Source organism: Chrysemys picta, chromosome 2 (genome assembly GCF_011386835.1).
Source record: "Chrysemys picta bellii isolate R12L10 chromosome 2, ASM1138683v2, whole genome shotgun sequence".
NCBI classification, from domain to species: Eukaryota; Metazoa; Chordata; order Testudines; family Emydidae; genus Chrysemys; species Chrysemys picta.
Window position 1 is genome coordinate 120,711,369 of NC_088792.1, and position 19,235 is coordinate 120,730,603.

Below are 19,235 nucleotides of genomic sequence, written 5' to 3' on the forward strand. Positions count from 1 at the left end.
TCCTGTTTGAACTAGAGCACACCTTTTGGAAAAACATCCAATCTTGATTTTAAAGTTTCCAGAGATGGAGAATCCATCAAACCCTGGGCCAATTGTTCCCCGGTTAATTATCCTCATTATTGTAAATTCGAATCTCATTTCTAGTCTGAATTTGTCTATTTTCAAATTCCAGCCATAAGATCTTATTATGCCTTTGTCTGCCAGATTAAGAGTCCTCTATTATCAAATTTCTATTCCCCACATATTTATAAACTGTGATCAAGTCACCCCTTAAATTTTTCTTTGTTAAACTAAATAGATAGTCTTGCACTATAAGGCATGTTTTCCAATCTTTTAATGATTCCTGTGGCTCTTCTCTGAACCCTCTCCAATTTATCAACATCCTTCTATCATAGATTTCAAGGCCAGAAGGGGCCAGCTGCAACAATCTAGTTCGACCTCCTATAGACTAGAACTTCCAGGACATAGAACTTTCCCCAAAATAACTCCTAAAGCAGATCTTTTAGAAAAACATCCCATCTTGATTTAAAAATGGTCAATGATGGAGAATCCACTATGACCCTTGGTAAACTGTTCTAATGGTTAAGTATCCTCACTGTTAAAAATGTACACCTTATGTCTAGTCCGAATTGGTGTACCTTCAATTTCCAGCCTTTGGATCGTGTTATACCTTTGCTAGACTGAAGAGCCCATTATTAAATATTTATTCCTAATGTAGGAACATATAGACTGTAATCAAGTCACCTTGTAACCTTCTCTTTGCTAAGCTAAACAGCTAAATTAGTTTTCTTGCAGTCTTCTGGAACTTCCCCAATGCTTCAATACTTACTGAAAAATCAAAGGTTCATGAAATTGGCCCTTTTCAAACATCATATATATATATTACTTGTTTGGAATTTATTTCATTTGTTATATTCAAAGAAAATAATGTCACGAGCACTTGTATCTAAGCTACCACTAATTTTTAGTACTGTGATCATTTCCTCTTTATCTGTCAAGATGAGGTCTCAGCTAGAATTCCTCTATGTTGGATGCACCACTTTGTCAGTTAGGCAATTCTCATCTATAGTATTTAAAAATTCTCAGGATGTTTTAACATTGGCAGCTTGAGGCCTCTAGAATATGTAGACTTGGTAGAATTCATTTTTTTTTATTTCAACAGCTAATATTGATGCTTATTTTTATGCATATTTTCTATTTTTAATCACTAAGTTTTCAGAGTTGCAAGAAACTATGAGGGGAACAGACAATAATTTAATGACAGTAGATGTGGAGATTCAAAAAGTTAAAGCTTTATAACTGCTAAAACATAAATTGTCAACATCACATATCAAAATATACACAGTAAATAGCCTTAAAACAAACTGTGCTAAAATTGGTGTTATCATCAACAGAAATATTTTTATTGATTTGTGTGTGTACAGTGAAATCAATGTTTACCAACATTAACTGATAAAAATCTAATCCTGCCAGGCCTAAACATGTGTCACTCAGATTAAAGTCCTCCATGATCACAGAGGTTTCCCTCCTCACACCACACATTAAAGAAAGGTGCTTAGAGAGCTGGTCATCCTGTTCTCTAGTGTGATTTTGTGGTCTGTAGAAGACACCAATTAGTACCAATTTTGTGCTTTATCTGTTGGGACATTGATCCATAAACATTGGAGAGCATTTGCTTCCAAGCTGTCAGTGGCTCAGAAACAGGTAATGCCATTTGTGACAGAATGCCACTCTCCCTCCCCTTTTACCTACTCGATCCTTTCTAAATAGGTTATAATCATTGATTTCTACATTCCAATCATGCGAATCATCCCACTAGGTTTCAGTAATACCAACTAGATTGAATTTATGCTCATAAATGAGCAATTCAATTCCTCCTGTTTATTACCCAGGCTTCTGGCACCGGAGCATAGGCAATTAAAGAATTTCTTCTGTTCACATCCTGTGTTGTCCTGATTAATTTTGTTCTCAGCATCTTGATTTTGTTCTCCATGAATGCTCATTTGTCCCCTCTTTTCCCACTCTACTTTTGTTACAGGCCCATCAAATTAACACACACACACACATACACCAGCCCAGGGTCACTCTCTTGGTATGGCTACACAGCAACTAGACATCTGAGGCTGGCCTGTGCCAGCCGACTCAGGCTCATGGGGCTCAGGCTGCTTCACTGCTGTGCAGATGTCTGGGCTCTGGCTGGAGCCCAAGCTCTAGGATGCTGCAAGGTAGCAGGGTCCCAGAGATCAGGCTCCAGCCCAAGCCTGGAAGGCTACACAGCCCCATGAGCCCGAACCCGCTGGCATGGACCAGCTGCGGGATTTTCTTTGCTGTTGTAGACATACTCTCTGAGTCTGAATGTCTCCCAGGGCTACCCCGGGTTAGTGCAGCATACACACCCACACTTTGTTCAGGGTTGTGCCTAAAGTCACACTCCAGTCCTATGAAACTGAAATATAAATAAACTGTACCAGAATGGAGTGACTAGGGTTTATGGAGTTGTGGCCAGTCTTTATGTGACCATGCAGAAAGGACTGCTCTCTGACCTGCACACCCTCCTAAGAACTGAAGCCTCTGTGTTCTGAATACAAGGGCTGCTAGAGAGGTGTCCCTCTTAGGAGCAACTTATCAAAAAGGGGTTGGGAAGTAGGGGGAACCAGAGCTCTATCACTCCTGCATGCTGACCATGTTGTGTGCTGCACCTCTTAATAGGGGTGTCGCTTATTGTGCTCCTCTTAGCACAACTAGGCACAAAAATGCCTCCCAATGCACCTCCTTGAGGCAGTGTAGCTCCACAACACCCCTTACCAGAGGCTGTAGCTAAAGGCTACAATCTAGTGACTTGTCTGATTGACAGATTATGGAAATGCTATTATGATGCCATAGTTAAGGCTGTATTCTGTTTTGCAGTTAATGCAAGCCTTCAACCTCTTTGTCTACAGATGTCTACACTGCAATCAGAAGTTGGCTTCAGCATGTGTAGACATCCCTGAGGTAGCTTTGATCAAGCTAAGTCCAATAACAATAGCAGCAAAACTGCAGCAGCATGGGCTGTACAAGCCCGCTTGTGACCTGGGTATGTACTTGAGCGGCTAGCCCATGTTGTTGCAGCTTCACGGTTATTGGTATTCAAGCTAGCTAGATCAAAGCTAGCTTGGGTATGTCTACACATACTGCAGTCACACCCCTGACCGCAGTGTAGACATACCCTTTGTTTTATATGAAAAACAGCATATTTATTCTGAATGTTCATATCTTTCGATAAAGTTGAATTTTCCACTGGCTTATGTGCTTCTAGTCTTTGTGTAAGGAATGGTTACCAATGTGGAAGATCCTGTTCATTGTCAAACTGTTTGCCCAGTTTAGGAGCAGAGTTCTCCTCTTCCACCCAGCACGGCCGGCTTTAGAAACTATGGGGCCCAATTCGAATACCCAGTGGCGCTCCGGGTCTTCAGTGGCACTTCGGCGGCGGAGGGTCTGCTCCAGGTCTTTGGCAGAATGGGGTCCTTCACTCGGCTCCGGGTCTTCTGCGGCACTGAAGGACCCCCCACTGCCGAAATGCCGCTGAAGACCCGGAGCGAACCGCAGCTGGGTGAGTAAAGAAAATTAAAAAGGCGCCTAAGGTGCGGGGCCCTCTTAGGCGCGGGGCCCGATTCTGGGGAATTGGCCTAAAGCTGGCCCTGCCACCCAGAGATCCACACCTCACTGATGGAACATCCATCATTCACCATAAAATACCACACAGCAACCTTAGCTCTGCCCCAGTAGGGGGCAAGCCTCCCAGCACCTTTGCCTCAACCATGAGATCACTATAGATCAGGAGTCGGCAACCTATGGCACGCGTGCCAAAGACGGCACGCGAGCCGATTTTTAATGGCGTGCCATTAAAAATCCTGCCCAGCCCAGCCCACTCTTCTCCTCCCTCCACTCCCACCCGGCGCAAGGGCAGGGGGCAGGAGCATAGGCGTGTGCACGGGGTGTGCCCAGGCACACCCTAATGCAGGGGTGGGCAAATGGCCCCACTCGCCTGGCGTGGCAAACCGCGGGGTCTGTGCTCCCAGGCCGGAGCGCCCGGCCAAGTGCAGCAAGCCGCCGGCCCCTCCCCCGCCTTTCCCCCTCCCCTGGAGCCATGCCACCGTGCGCGCAGCGCTCTGGGGGCCGGGGCTGTGCGCTCATGCGGGGCAGTGTTTGGCTCCGCGGGGAGGCAGACACGCTCCCCGCTCATCTGGAGCCATGCCGCCGCACGCACGCGCGTGCAGCATTCTGAGGGGCGGGGCTGCCTGCTCCCATGGGGCAGCGTGTCTGGCTCTGCGCGGAGCAGAACATGCTGCTAGGAGCCTCATGGTAAGGGGTCCGGGTACGGGGGGTTGGATAAGGGGTGGGGGCAGTCAGAGGATAGGGAGCAGGGTGGGTTGGATAAGGGGTGGGATCCCAGGTGGGGTGGTTAGGGGCGGGGGGGCGTCTCTGGAGGGGGCAGTCAGGGAGCAGGGGGGGGTTGGATGGGGCATGGGAGTCCTGGGGTCTGTCAGGGGGTGGGGGGTGGATGGGGTCAGGGCAGTCAGGGGACAGGGAGCAAGGAGGGTCCTGGGGGGGGGCAGTTAGGGTGGGGGGTCTCTGGAGGGTGGTGGTCAGGGGACAAGGAGCTGGGGGGGGCCTGTCAGGAGGCAGGGGTGTGGAGAGGGGTTGGGGCAGGCAGGAAAGGTTGTATGAGTTGGGAGTTCTGGGCGTCCTGTCAGGGGGCGGGGAGTGATTGGATAGGCACGGGAGTCCTGGGGGTCTGTCTGGGGGCAAGGGTGTGGATAAGGGTCAGGACAGTCAGGGAACAAGTAGGGGGTAGGATCCTAGGGGGGCAGTCAGGGGACAAGGAGAAGGGAGACTTAGATAGGGGGTGGGATCCTGGGGGGCAGTTAGGGGCAGGGGTCCCAGGAGGAGGTAGTCAGGAGACAAGGAACGGGTGGGTTGGGAGTTCTGAGGGGGGCAGACAGTGGGAGGGAAGTAGGAGGGAGTGGATGGGGGCAGGGCTAGGGCATGGCGGGGGCAGGGCTAGGGCAGGGCTCCCTGGGTGCACACTCTAATGAAATGTGCTGCGCACACCTATGGGCAGAAGCTAGGTACTGCAGGCTCCCCTGCCTCTTCCAGTAGCGTGCTGGGTTCCTGTCCCTCCTCCGCCTCTCCGTCCCTCCCTCCCTGCCGGCCGATAAGCTGATGGCCCTTGTGAGGGAGGCGGTCAGGAAGGAGCAGAGTCAGCATGCTCACTGCTCCCGGCAGAGGCAGAGAAGAAGCGGGGGCAGGGCCTTGGGGAAGGGGGGTGGTGGAATAGGGGCATATCCCCTCCAGCCCCCTGCCCTGACCCCCCTCACACACACCCAGCCCTCTGCCCTGAGCCCTGACCCCCCCTCACACACACGCTGCCCTCTGCCCTGAGCCCTGCAGCCCCGCACACCCCCAGGTCCCTGCCCTGAGTCCTGTACCCCCATACACACCCAGCCCTCTGCTTGACTCCTTCACCCCCCCACAACCCCAGCCCTGACTCTGGCACCCCCACACATACTCAGCCCCCCCACTCTGACACCTGCACCCCCCTCACATGCCCCCAGCCCTGTGCCCTGACTCTTGCACCCCCCACATCCCCACCCCAACCCAGAGCACCAAACGGGAGCTCCTGAACACCCCCTTACACACACACATTCCCACCTGCACCCCTTGCACCAAATGGGAGCTGCCCAGGTAAGTGCCCCCCACCCAAACCTCCTGCCCCAACCCTGAGCCCCCTCCCTCATTCTAGCTCCTGGCCAGACCCTTCACCCCCAGCCCTGTGCTCAGTGCACTCCCACCCTCAGCTCAGTACAGAGAGAGGAAGAGAATGGGCCAGAACCAGGGAGAAGGTAGGTAACCACTGTACGTGGGCAGGGCCGGGACCCCAGACTGGCAGCAGGCTGAGCGGGTCTGGCAGCCGGGATCCCAGCTGGCAGGAGCCGGCGGATGGAACCCCTGAGCAGCAGTTGGTTGAGCCGCTCAGCCCACTGCCGGTCTGGGGTCTTGGCCGCCGGCCCCGCACAGCCCACTGCTGGTCTGGGGTTCTGGCTGCCGGACCCTTGCCAGCCGGGGTTCCGGCTGTAGGCCCTGCTCAGCCCGCTGCTGGCCTAGGTGAACAGAACCCCAGACCAGCAGCGGGCTGAGCGGGCCGGTGGCATAAGATCAACATTTTAATTTAATTTTAAATTAAGCTTCTTAAACATTTTGAAAACCTTGTTTATTTTACAATACAACACTAGTTTAGTTATATAATATATAGACTTATAGAGAGAGACCTTCTAAAAACATCAAAATGTATTATTGGCATGTGAAACCTTAAATTAAAGTGAATAAATGCTCGGCACACTACTTCTGAAAGGTTGCCGACCCCTGCTATAGATAATGGCAGGAGAGACATTTTCTGTGTTTAGCGTGGTTGTGAGTTTAGGGAAGGGGGGAGTTTGAAGACTGACATGCCTTCTGAGGCAGAATTAAGGTAGGAGTGTGTTGTCTGGCAGTTGTTCTAGTGATGAGGTGTGTGACTCAGGGTGGAGGAGTAGAGGGTATGTTAGATGCTTTCATTTTTCTTTTCCTTGCTTTTGTAGTTCTGTGTTAGGTATATTACATATCTGGCAAATTTAACTCACAAACAGTGTTCTTATGTATTAACAATCAGTTATGTCAGACAAAGTTAACATTTTTGGTAGCATTTGATGCGTTTTCTCTGACTGCATAAGAATCACCATGGAGGACTAGACTATTATTCACCTATTCCTATGTCCTGTTTTCACAGGAGCCAGTTCCTGATGCTCCAAAAGGAAGCTAAACAACTTCAAAAATATGCATTTGGCAAACTATGCACCAACATACAATAGTGAGGAGGTAGGAAAGTCACCATACGCCCAGAAGAGTAATGAGGGAGCAGTCCCTGCACTTTCATGAACACAGGCAATGCAATTATGCCAAGCCCTTTCAAGGACAGCACAGTGGGGAGTGAGGTCCTCATTCTCTGCCCCCTCAGATAAAGACCAGACATGTGTCTCTTAGCCTCTCTATGGTCCTGATTGTGATACCCTTACTTAGGATAGCAAGCACTAACCCAGGAGATCACTCACCCAGAAGTCATTACTAGCTTAAGTACTAAAGGCTGCACACTCAGGCCCTCTATATTTGTCTTCTTTCCTTGCCTCATAAGGGTGTTGTGAGATTTTGTTTTGTTGCCACTTTTACTAACTTACAGAAATAAATGGGACTAATAGGGGTTTAAGGCACTATTTAGGACAGAATCAGGCCCGTAATGTTTGTAAATCACTCTGAGACTCTCAGATTGGAGTTGCTATAGAAATGCAACGTCGTATTATCCTTCTTCGCCTTCTGTAACTGACATGTTTAGAAAGCTGCAAAAATTCAAGCTTTTGACATTTATAAAATATAAAGGTTTTGAAATCTGTATGTTTACACAAGCCTGACTGTGTGACAACCATGGGTAACTGTTGTGCCCAAGGAGGGTAAGGAACAGATGGTAGTCTACTAAAAAGCACATACTGTCTATCATTTTATTAATTATAAAAAGCAATCTGCCAAACGTTCATCACAAGATACTTTAGCTCCTAAATTTCAGAGAGACTGGGAATTCAAAACAAATGATTTTAGTAATAATTAATTTCGCTATCTGTATTACAAGCATGCTATTTCCTCAGCTTGAAAGCCTGAATTGATCAGCTGCCATCTGTCTAAAATTAATTTTAATACATAAAATGCACTTGCTTAGGTAAACAGACACCTGCTATATGTATTTTTACTCCGAAAGAGAAAAAAATTAATTCTATGCCCATAGCATGACACTTAGAAATCTTGCCCCCTGAGGGTCTAGAAGGTTTAAGAGACTGGTACTAGAATATGGAACCTTTCACCTTGAGGTCAGTGAACTGAATCTGAAGAGCAGGCCTGAAGTGACAAAGTCATTACTGTCTGATAACTGTTTGATGGCCTATCTGACATAGATTGGTGGTTTCAGACTTGTTCCTAGTGAACAGCTGACAATAGCACAAAAGCAACACTACCAAAACAGGCACTAATTGGAATCCTCGTTGGCAGTCTCAGCAGAGAAGTTAAGGATTGTCGAACCAGAAGAGAAGAAGTTCTGGTATGTGGAGAAACAGTAAGAACTGCCCAGAGGAAACAAGCCCAGAGGATCTCCCCTCATATGAGCTATTGTCTGTCACTTTGGACCAACTAAGTATCTCAGCAGATTTAGATGAGCCCCTGGAGCCAACCGAACCTCTAAGTTGGTGACTTCAGAACTGTTGCACTTTCCAACCACCAATGGTAGTCTGAGAAAGCCCTCCAAATAAGACAAGATTGAATAACACCCTTTAATTTGTCTGACTTGTCTACAATCCTCCTTTGTGCATCACAATAAACAACTTTGACAAAATTGAACCCACCGCCCCCCCCCCAAAGTTCCCTTTAAAGGCTTAAATTCATATCCCTACTTACTATCCTAAGTGATGGGCCAAAGTGGGTGCCGATGCACTGGTATATTCAACCACTGAATATTGCACTCCAATCTGGGCAGGCAGTTCACATAACATATCTCTCAATGTGCAGCCTGATGCTGCAATGAGAATTATAACTAGAACATTAAAATCAACACCCATTCAATGGTTGCCCACTCTGCCACATACACCCCCACCCAAAATACACATACACACCTCGTGAATACAATCAAATCATGAACTTCCCAGCCTGAACTTCCCAACTTCTGAGGACCTCCAGAACCTTCCAAAGACACATCTGAAATCCCACAAATCTTTTGGGGATTGGGATAAAGTTCTTAAAGAGTCCTCATTCAATCCTGAGGCACACTGAGCAGAATTATGGAATAATGCTAATATACCAAATAAACATCTGATTGCTGACCCCCCCCCAAGCCCTCCAAAGAACTTCCAGGCTTTAACCTTCTCAGAAACAAGGGTCTGTATTGAACCATTTCAGAACATCGAATGGCACATGCTATCATCTCTTACATGGCTAGAAGTTGCCAGAATGCACAATGTGACTGTGGACACCAGGCACAGAATATGGACCACATTGTAAATTAGTTCCCACTTTGATCATTTGCCAGTGGCATCTCAGACCTACATTAAGCCACTTCAGACACTACACACTGGCTTGCTAATCTGGACTTGGTGACTTGAACGTTGCTAGTCACTGCACGTGCCATACAAAAGTAGAAAAAAGTATCCCTGGTTTGCAACAAAATGGAACCAGTGGGGTTGCATAGGTTGCAAATCCAGGAGAATTTGGCCCAATGGCCCCTATAGTTCTCCTGCAGTTGACTCACCTGCAGCAGGACCAATGCAGTGCTTGGCCCTAAAGTGCCTTTAGCAAATAAGCAGGGGATATTGGGGTAGGTTAAAACCATGGGCTACAAATACTGGAGCTGCTTCATGGGCTATTCTAAGAATTTTGTTTTCCTGCTCAATTTACTGGATCAAATTCTGCCAAGATTTACAACCTATATAACCCCACTGATTTCATTTTGTTGTAAATCAGGTATACGTTGTCCAATGTTATGGGATGATCGATAGGGACATGAATTTAAAACTGACTCCTCTTTTGCTGAAGCGAAAACAACAGTAACAAATCATATTTATTGGAAGAAGACTATAAAACAATTAAGACGATGTGTTTTGTCAGTACAGGAAAATTGTTGAATAATATTGATATGAGCTAGGTGACACATGGTTATGGGTTGAGTAAAAACTTTGTTGAGATTGAGGATTATGAATGCACCCTTCAATTAACATAATTGTAAAGATAAATTAATCACAATCCCCCAGCTAAAACAAAAGGGGTTGTGAACCTGCCTACGAGTTTTGGATTGTGTGGGCAGATGGGGGTTTGCTGATTATTGTTTTGGATGAGAGAAAATGTGAGAGAAAGGGGGGGGAGGAGATCACACAACTAGAGAGAGAAAGAGACAGCCTGAAGAAATACAAGCAGCAGCCTGTAACAGTGTGACCGTGAGAGAAACTTAGAGAAAGATTTTGGGTTGGGGGCCTGGCTGAAAAGAAGCTTGGGGCTACTCCTTTTGCCCATGGTTCCTCCTACACTCAGAGAATCAGGACTTTGTACATTCCTTGTAATTAAACAAGACTGCATCAAAGAAAATACCCAGACTCCATCATCAATTTTGCCTCCAAAATGGAATATCCCCTACTGAAATATCCCCAGGACCTGAAACTTTAACTAACTGCTTGGTCAAAAAGGGGTAACTATGTATAAAATTTCAAAAAAGTACTTGTCTTTATATGAATTCTAAAGAGTTCCAATATTTTCAGGGATGAACCTCAGTAACTAATGTTTCTTTCAGTAGGTAGGTGGGGGCATAATGGCACATTAATGAGATTTTCAAAACTGCTTTACCTTCTGAAATAACATCCCATACGCTTATTAATTGGCATTGGACTCTAATAGCCACAAGTGATCTACAGCTGAATTTCATAAATTCAATAAGGCTAATAAAAATAATGCATTGTAAGTTCAGACTTCTGTCATGAGCAAAATGGTAATTTTTTTGTGACTGCTGATGTGTTGTGAGAGCACAAGAGATTGAAAATTGCTTATCCAAAATGTCAGAGGGCAACCTAGATAAGTGTGGCACAGCTGAAAAAATAGGTGGATGATATGGCTGTCATTTCACTGTCAGGCATACTGCAAAATGCTACAACTCCTACTGCTTCATTCTAACATCTTAGTGACAGTAAACATGATTTGGCAGAGAGTCCAGCAGAGTAGTTACATGATCTTTGTTTTTTTTTTTTTTTTGTGATACATGACAATTTAGGGAAACACTGTCTGAGCTAATCCACTGTGGAACAAGTCTTTTTCCTGTTGGAAATCTGCTCTTTTGGCACAAACATCATTATATTTCAGATTATCCTATTCTCAAGTAGGAGGTATTCTGTGTTGAGTCAAGTTACAGAATAACTAAGGAACTGGCAACTGAAACAAAACCACATGAACCAACACCACAAATTTAAATCATACCTAGTGCTAGCAATCTGTTGAACAATGACCTCTTTTAGCATTGGAAACCCTAACAGTCAGATTCATGGTGATTGTAGGGCAGAATTTAGACTTTTACTATTACTCTACTCAGGTGCAAAAATCTACTAATATTACCATCAGAGGGTCCTGTGGCACCTTTAAGACTAACAGAAGCAGGGCCGGCTTTAGGAAGTGCGGGGCCCGATTCAAACAGTTTTGACGGGGCCCCAGCAGGGATGACTAAAAAAAAAAAAAACCACGTAAACAAACACGTGGGGCTTGTACTCACCGGGCGGTGCTCCTAGTCTTCGGCGGTGGGTCCTTCACTCGCTCCGGGTCTTCGGTGGCACTGAAGGACCTGCCGCTGAAGTGCTGCTGAAGACCCGGAGCGAGTGAAGGACCCGCCGCCGAAGTGCCGCTGAAGATCCGGAGCGCTGCCGGGTGAGTAAAAATTAAAAAGGAGCCTCTAGCCAGGGAAGGGATTCTCGGCCACTTGCCCCCACACTGGCGGCTCTGCCACTGGGCGCGGGGCCCTCTTAGGCGCGGGGCCCGATTCGGGGAAATTGGTGGAATTGGCCTAAAGCCGGCCCTGAACAGAAGTATACATCTGTTAGTCTTAAAGGTGCCACAGGACCCTCTGTTGCTTTTTACAGATTCAGACTAACACGGCTACCCCTCTGATACTTAATATTACCATGGATCTGGACAGCAACATCCACATTTTCTGAGCTGCGTATGATCAGTTACACATATATCCTAGTGTTTGCAGTTACCACAACAGCATACACTATCATACATGAAGGTTAGATACATAACTGGCATTTACCACGATTAGCATCTGAAAATTGGAACCTGTAGTGATTTGAGGACTGTATTGAGTTTGCAAGCTATCACTTTGCGGGGAAAAAGTGATGGGGCTTCCCGTTCCTGCTTGCAGGCTAGGGGTATCCATAGGGAAACATAAGGTCGGCAGTCATTTAGCAGACACACAGCATAAAGTACAGGAGGGTAAGTTGTGCCTCTGTTTTTGGGAGCACCCAGCGTTTTGCTCTATTTTGGGTTCTTGTGTGTTATTGTTCCGCTCTTCTGAATTCTAAGAAATAAAGTAGTTGTGATGGATCTGCTATGTAGATGACTACAACTCCCATCGGCCCCCTCCCCACTGTACTTTCCTTTCCTCTAGCCAGACAAAGGGAATGCGGAAGAGTCCTGAACCAGGAAGCGGATGAACTCTGTTAGGAAGGAGGTGCTGCATGGCTAGTGAGTAGGGTTGCAAACTTTCTAATTGCACAAAACCAAACACCCTAGCCCTGCCCCCTGCTCACTACATTCCCCCTACCTCAGTAGCTCGCTCTCCCCCACCCGCAGTCACTTCAGAAATCAGGGGTGCAGAAGGGGGATTCAGGCTGGGGCAGGGGGTTGGGGAGTGGGCTCTGGGCTGGGGGTGCAGGATTTGAGGTGGGGCCAGAGATGAGGGGTTTGGAGTGCAGCAGGGGGCTCCAGGCTGGGAGGTGGGGACAAGGGATTCAGAGTGCAGGAGGGGGCTGCAGGTTGAGGCAGGGGGTGGGGTGTAGGAGGGCTCTGGGCTGGGGCTGCAGGCTCTGGGGTGGGGCTGGAGATGAGGGGTTTGGAGTGCAGGAGGGAGCTGCAGGCTGGGGGGTGGGGCCGAGGCATTCGGAGTGCAGGAGAGGGGTGCCGGGGGGCAGGGGTATGGGCTCTGGGTGGGGGTGCAGGCTCTGGGGTAGGGCTGAGGATGAGGGGTTTGGGGTGCAGGAAGGGGCTCTAGGTTTGGGGGGGTTCAGGGCTGGGGCAGGGGGTTCGGGCTCAGGCTTACCTCAGGGGGCTCCTGGTCAGCAGCGCAGCGGGGCTAAGGCAGGCTCCCTGCCTTTCCTGGCTCCAAGCTGCGCCCTGGAAGGGCCAGCAGGTTCAGCTCCGAGGTGGGGGGTGGGGCAGGAGACTCTGCACACTGCTCCCATCCGCAGGCACTGCCCCCCGCCCCCAGCTCCCATTGGCTGCGGTTCCCAGCCATTGGGAGTGCAGAGCCTATGCTTGGGGTGGGGGCAGTGCATGGAGCCCTGTGGCCCCCCCACCAAGAAACTGGACCTGTTGGCTGCTTCCGGGGTTCAGCGTGGTGCCAGGACAGGTAGGGACCAGCCTGCCTTAGCCCTGCAGCACCTCTGACTGGACTTTTAATGGCCTGGTCGATGGTGTTGACTGGAGTCGCCAGGGTCCCTTTTCAACCGGGCGTTCTGGTCAAAAACCGGTCACCTGGCAACCCTAGAGGAGCTGCAGAAAGGCTGGATGCAGAGAGGAATCCCAGGAATTGTATGCAGAGCTGGGTGTAGAACAGACTGTGACTGCTGGACATTACAGCAGGGTGCAGGTCTGTATGGGGTTTATGGGGGAGCAGCAGTTGCTGGGCAGGGAGCCAGTGCAGAGGGGCCCCATGAGAGAGACACTACTAAGTGACCCTGGCTTGGAAACCTGCAAGCTCCTATTTGCTTGAATAGAGACTGGAGAGGGCATGACATGCACTAGGCCCGAAGAGCCCCGACTCTCAGTTGGACTGCCCCAGGGCCCAACTATTTATTGATATTGCTCACTTTGAACTTTAACTGTTTAAGCCTCTGTATTTGCAACCTTTCCCTTTCCTGCCAGCCCTAGTAAAATACCCTTTCACTTTGTTATGTGTCAGAGTGGTTACTGGGACCCACCAGGGTTAGTATCTACAAGGACTAGCTGTTGAAACACCTACAGTGCTTGCCTCCAAATCACAATACAGCTGGCACAATACTGGCATCTTAGGAGTTTGGTGTACTCCGGCCCTGAGCAACCCCAATAATTACATAGTGTTACGCTGCAACTTTCCATCAAGAGTATTTTATGTTTTTTATCCAATTTCTCTGTATGTATGCTGTGAACATAACAGAATCCTTATCTGGAACCACATAAAATTCTCTTTGAGCTTTGTATCTGTCTTGCATAAAACCACCCGACACTGGGTAGGCTAAGATCGCCAACCAAAATGGTTGAAATCTTCTTGGGGACAGACTACTAGCTTGCTACCCTCTCTGGTGTGACTGGGGTGACTACCAGGATTGCTCCCTCCTCTGGTATTAGCATATCTCCATTTTTTCCTCTTCTTCTCCCCAACCTAAGCTCCCTGTTCGGCTCTCCTTCTGTCACTTTCAATTTATTCTCCCTGCCACCACAAACACAAAGTGGGCTCTCCTCCCTTTCTTTTCCACTAGGGATTCTCTCATCCTCTTCTATCCTACTTTTTCTCTGTCACTGCAGTATATGAATGCTTCACAAACTTTAATAAAGTTACCCTCATAACACCCTTAACATCTTGAGGTGTGTGGAGAAATAAAATGTACACCAAGATTAAAAAAAAAAAACCTAAGGAGCCTTTTTAGGGTCATTGCATGATGTCCCTACAGGGCAGAATTAAGGCTGTTTGGGTGTCTGAACTGTGGACAACATTAACATTCAGATTTCTTTTAAGTTTATCTTTAACTCTGAATTTCTTGGGTTTGTAATATTTGTTCTCAGGATTATTACAACATCCATGTAATGCTTTACCTTAAATTACTGATATGTACTCAACCTCAGCTTTAGCTTAATATCAATTTTTTTGATAATCTTCTTAAATTCTTGTCCAGAACATTTTCCAAGGACCCAAGGAAGGACAGACTCCATCACTTTGTCACACACGGAGAAATAACATGACACGTTGAAGACCAGCCTAATCTTTGTTTGTAGTTTCTTTTCCTACAATGCAACTGCCTGTTAAGCAGCTACAACTAGAGCTAGAGTGAAACAAGACTATATCATTCTGTTATCATATGGTATCTTCCAGCCAAATGCTTTTAAAAATTAAACTTAATTTTAAGAAGATTTGTTTTGTATGACTGTGAAATCATAGTGAATTCCTCTCAACATATGATCTCTTCTAAAACTGGAAGCCAAGTTAAAATCAGGAGCTATGGGGTGAATTAACATCACCTGTATCCTCTATATTGGAGATGCAAGCGGGTGCTGAGGCAACTAGCCAACAAAGCAGAGTAGAAAAGGAACAGGTGCAATGGAGTGATGATTGTCACCTGTTGGTGAAGAGGATAATATTGCCCCAGTTCCCTCTCAGTATGTAGAAAAGAAAAGCTAGCTCCTGACTCCTTGTGAGTTAAATTTAGGGTTTAGTCACACAGCAAAGTAAATAATCATTTTCCACAATAGCAACTTTTAATGTAATTAAAGATATTTTGAAATAGTAAACAACATGGGGTGCTGGATGCTTTAGGGCAGTGGTTCTCAGAGCTGGTCCGCTGCTTGTTCAGGGAAAGCCCCTGGCGGGCCGGGCTGGTTTGTTTACCTGCTGCGTCCGCAGGTTCAGCTGCTCCAGGACAATGGGGGCTGCGGGAAGGATGGGCACCACATCCCTTAGCCCGCGCCGCTTCCCACAGCCCCCATTGGCCTGGAGCGGTGAACTGCGTCCAGTGGGAGCCGCGATCAATGAACCTTCGGATGCGGCAGGTAAACAAACCAGCCCAGCCCGCCAGGGGCTTTCCCTGAACAAGTGGCGGACTGGCTTTGAGAATCACTGCTTTAGGGGATTTTTCTCCCAAGAGCATTGGTTCAAATCTGCTCTAGGTCAGCTGTAATTAAGACCTGGCCTATGTTAGAGAAGCACCATTGTAACTCTATAACTTGCCTATAACAAACTTTGCAGACTCATCTAGCTCCTCATGAAACGTACTTTCTCCCAGGCAGGGCAGAACTGTTCAAAGCAGGCAATGGAATGATCCAAAAATGTGATTGGGTGCAAATAGATATTATGCAACAGTTTGTGCAAGTCATCGTGGGATAGGTACAAACTGCCATAGAATGGCCTTGATGTATTACTAACACCACAATGAGTTTTTCATGCTGAAAGAATTTAAAATTTTTTTTTTCATAATTTACATGAAAGAGTGTTCCTTTAACTAAAACAGACTTAAGTACACACAAAAATGTACTACAACAGAAAACAAGTGCAATTGTGACTGTGTACTTACCCCCTTCTCCTGATCCAGAACCATTATCTGATAAGGAAATAAAAGGGGGAAAAAATCACAACATTGTCCCAGGAATAGCTCTTCATTCAAGAACTGTCATTGCAAAAACATTATACAAATATTACACATCAGGAGCCAAGTATAATAACAATGTCTCCCATCATATCAGGCATCACTATTAGAATTTGTCCAGTCTTATCATACACTCTTTTCCCTACCTGTCAAGGTAAATTTGCTCTAAGAGCAGCAGTGTTTTTTGTATGTGTTGCTGAAAAACATTGCTGCATCACTGACAGAAGTTGGTTCAATAAAATACATCATTTCACCTAGCTTGTTTCTCTTATTGCTTTTAAGTCCTTTTTAAATTATAAAAGATTCCAAGTTGTTAAACAAAAACTGCCTAATAATTTACAATTTGATTGTAATCTATTTAACAGCGGCTACATTTTTACTTTAAACACAGCCCTAGGCTAGGGATGGTGCATAAATTGCATGACTCCAGAAGTGGCCTCAGGAGTCATTGTGACTCGGTATGTCTTTATTGCAGAGTTTGCTCGACTTACCTATACTAGCTTGGTGTTAACTAGCCTCCAACTGAAGTGGCCACACTGTGAAACAACACTGGAGCTGACCAGTGATTTGATTAGTAACACAAAGTGATTGGATGAGCAGCTGATGAGTTGTGCTAACTCAAACTGTGGCCTGTAGCTGCATCCCACTTCATTACTGGCTCCTGCATCAGCAGCACTCAAGCTTCAACGCATACCCTCAACAGACCAGTCAGGTTGAATTTAAAGTACCACTTAACTCAAGATACAGATTTTTGTGTGTGGACAGGAGTTTGATTATGGCCAACACTCAAGTTATACCGTGAGCTTATACTGCCATGAAGACACATTGCCTTCAGACATACACTTCTGAGCCACCAATCCTCTGCTATTTCCTTACTCCTTCTGGGGAAGGGAAGGGGAAGAGGAGAGAAATTTACAGCTGGCCTATACCCACAGTAAATTGACCAACTGGCTCAGCCACTCCAGAAGGTGAGGAGGGGAGTAGAGCCAGAACTCCATTCATTTCCCACCTCCCCCTGCATACTTGCTCAGGGGATAAAGTAGGCAGGTGAGTTAGCCCTATTTAATTCTATACACCCAGACCCAAGGGGGGTTCTTACTTCCTGGGAGGAACTCATAGTTCAAGCCAGAAAACTCATAGACTCATAGACTTTAAGGTCAGAAGGGACCATTATGATCGTCTAGTCTGACCTCCTGCACAACGCAGGCCACAGAATCTCATCCACCCACTCCTGTAATAAACCCCTAACCTATGTCTGAGCTGTTGAAGTCCTCAAATCATGGTTTAAAGACTTCAAGGTGCAGAGAATCCTCCAGCAAGTGACCTGTGCCCCACCCTGAAGAGAAAGGCGAAAACCCCCCAGGGCCTCTGCCAATCTGCCCTGGAGGAAAATTCCTTCCCGACCCCAAAAATGGTGATCAGCTAAACTCTGAGCATGTGGGCAAGACTCCCAGCTTGTTAAATTCTTTTTCTAATTTGCTATATTTCTAAGAATTGTTTCTTCCAATGCAAGAATTACAGGGTGAAATTATATGGGACTAGGTCACTACCACACATTAAAAATAACCTCTTACCACAGGAGCTGTTGTCAGGAATGGAGATTTTCCTGCTATTCAACCTACAATTTCCCTTCTTAATTCCATACTATTATGCCAAGTCTCATGCTGGAGTCTCATTGTTTAAATAAACTAATAAGATAACATAAGGAAAATGTCTGTCTGGTATTTTCTTGACATCAATAATGACCCAATTTCCTGAAAAGCAGACAGCCCTTGTGTAATGTTTAACAGTTGCACCATTGAACAGACAATGCGACATATGGTGCAGCATTGCTTGATTAACAAATTTGAAGGTGGCATCATCTGCATACATGAGCTAAACCCGTAGGCGTCCTTGAGATTGTGAAATTGTGTGATGAGCTGATTCTGTACCTGTGACATAAAAGCTGCTAAAATCTGTCAAACGAACAAATGTTTAAGACTGAAGAAATCGGAATTATTCCAGTTGCAATTCTTCCAGTGTTACAGCAGCTACTTTTCATAATCTATACAATTATTTCAAACCCTCATTCCCCAGTGCCTGCCCCAGGCAGAGAAAGCCCCCAAGCAGCAGCACTCTAGAAGTCTGCTGCATGTGAACAGGACGTTGAAACTCCCTGGAAAGTATTCAAACATCCCCCTGTACTCTCTGGGGCTTCATTTAAACAACCATGTAGGTGCGCTTCGAGGCAGGGGAGGTGTGGGGACATAATGGTTCCATTACCTTGTGAATACACCAGACAAGACCTCTGGGACACCCTTACATGGAGGCTGGGATGTGCTGCTGAGAAGGATACGCCAGCCTAGAGGCTGCAGTAGAAACTCCGCTAGCATGCTGTGGACAGGGGGAGGAAGACTCCATTCTTTGGGATTTCACTCTGGCTGCATGCAGAGAAGTTTTGATCCTCAGCTGGTGTACATCCTTTGAAATCAATTTACATCAGCAGAGGATCTGTCTCAGAGTGTTTTCATTGGCAAGTTCCCATCTTTGGAATTCCAGCTTTACTGTTTGGTCTGACAAATCCCAAATTTGCTTATTTTTCAGGCTACACTGCAAGGTTCATTTATTTATGTAGGCCATTCCAGGGGGGATGAGTTGAGTAAGGTGGGGGTTTTCTTTTTTAACTTGTGAGGGTTGTGGAGTGGGAGGTTTTAAGGTAACTGTTTCATATGTGTATTATGAATTTGATTAGTGTATCTACAGAGATGCAATAGGAATATTATAAATTAAACAATAGCTCCTTGGCATTTTCTGGAAGGTATCCATGCTCTAGAGCTGGTCTCAGTGTGGTTGGTTCTTGGAGACTGTGTTAAAAGCTACTGATTAGATTCTGCTTCTCAGTCTGGGGGGATGAAAACTCCTCTTCCATCTGTAGTGACTCCAAATTAGTGTGATTATGTGCCTGAGGCTCAGAGACAAAACAGATTGTCTCTTACCCTCAAGAATTTTGGAAGGATGATAGGGTAGATCAGTTTCTGCCTTTCATAGAATCATAGAATA

General features: G+C 46.5%; 1 protein-coding gene across 2 annotated transcripts in view; it reads right to left on the minus strand.

Annotated features, from left to right (window-relative positions):
• Positions 1-19,235, minus strand: part of TMEFF1 (transmembrane protein with EGF like and two follistatin like domains 1) — a 209,828-nt gene that overhangs the window by 51,808 nt on the left and 138,785 nt on the right. For both annotated transcript variants that reach the window (XM_005296567.4, XM_024106196.3), the window contains exon 4: positions 16,125-16,151. In XM_005296567.4, the coding sequence (XP_005296624.2) occupies positions 16,125-16,151 (27 nt within the window). The remainder of the gene's footprint in view (positions 1-16,124; positions 16,152-19,235) is intronic.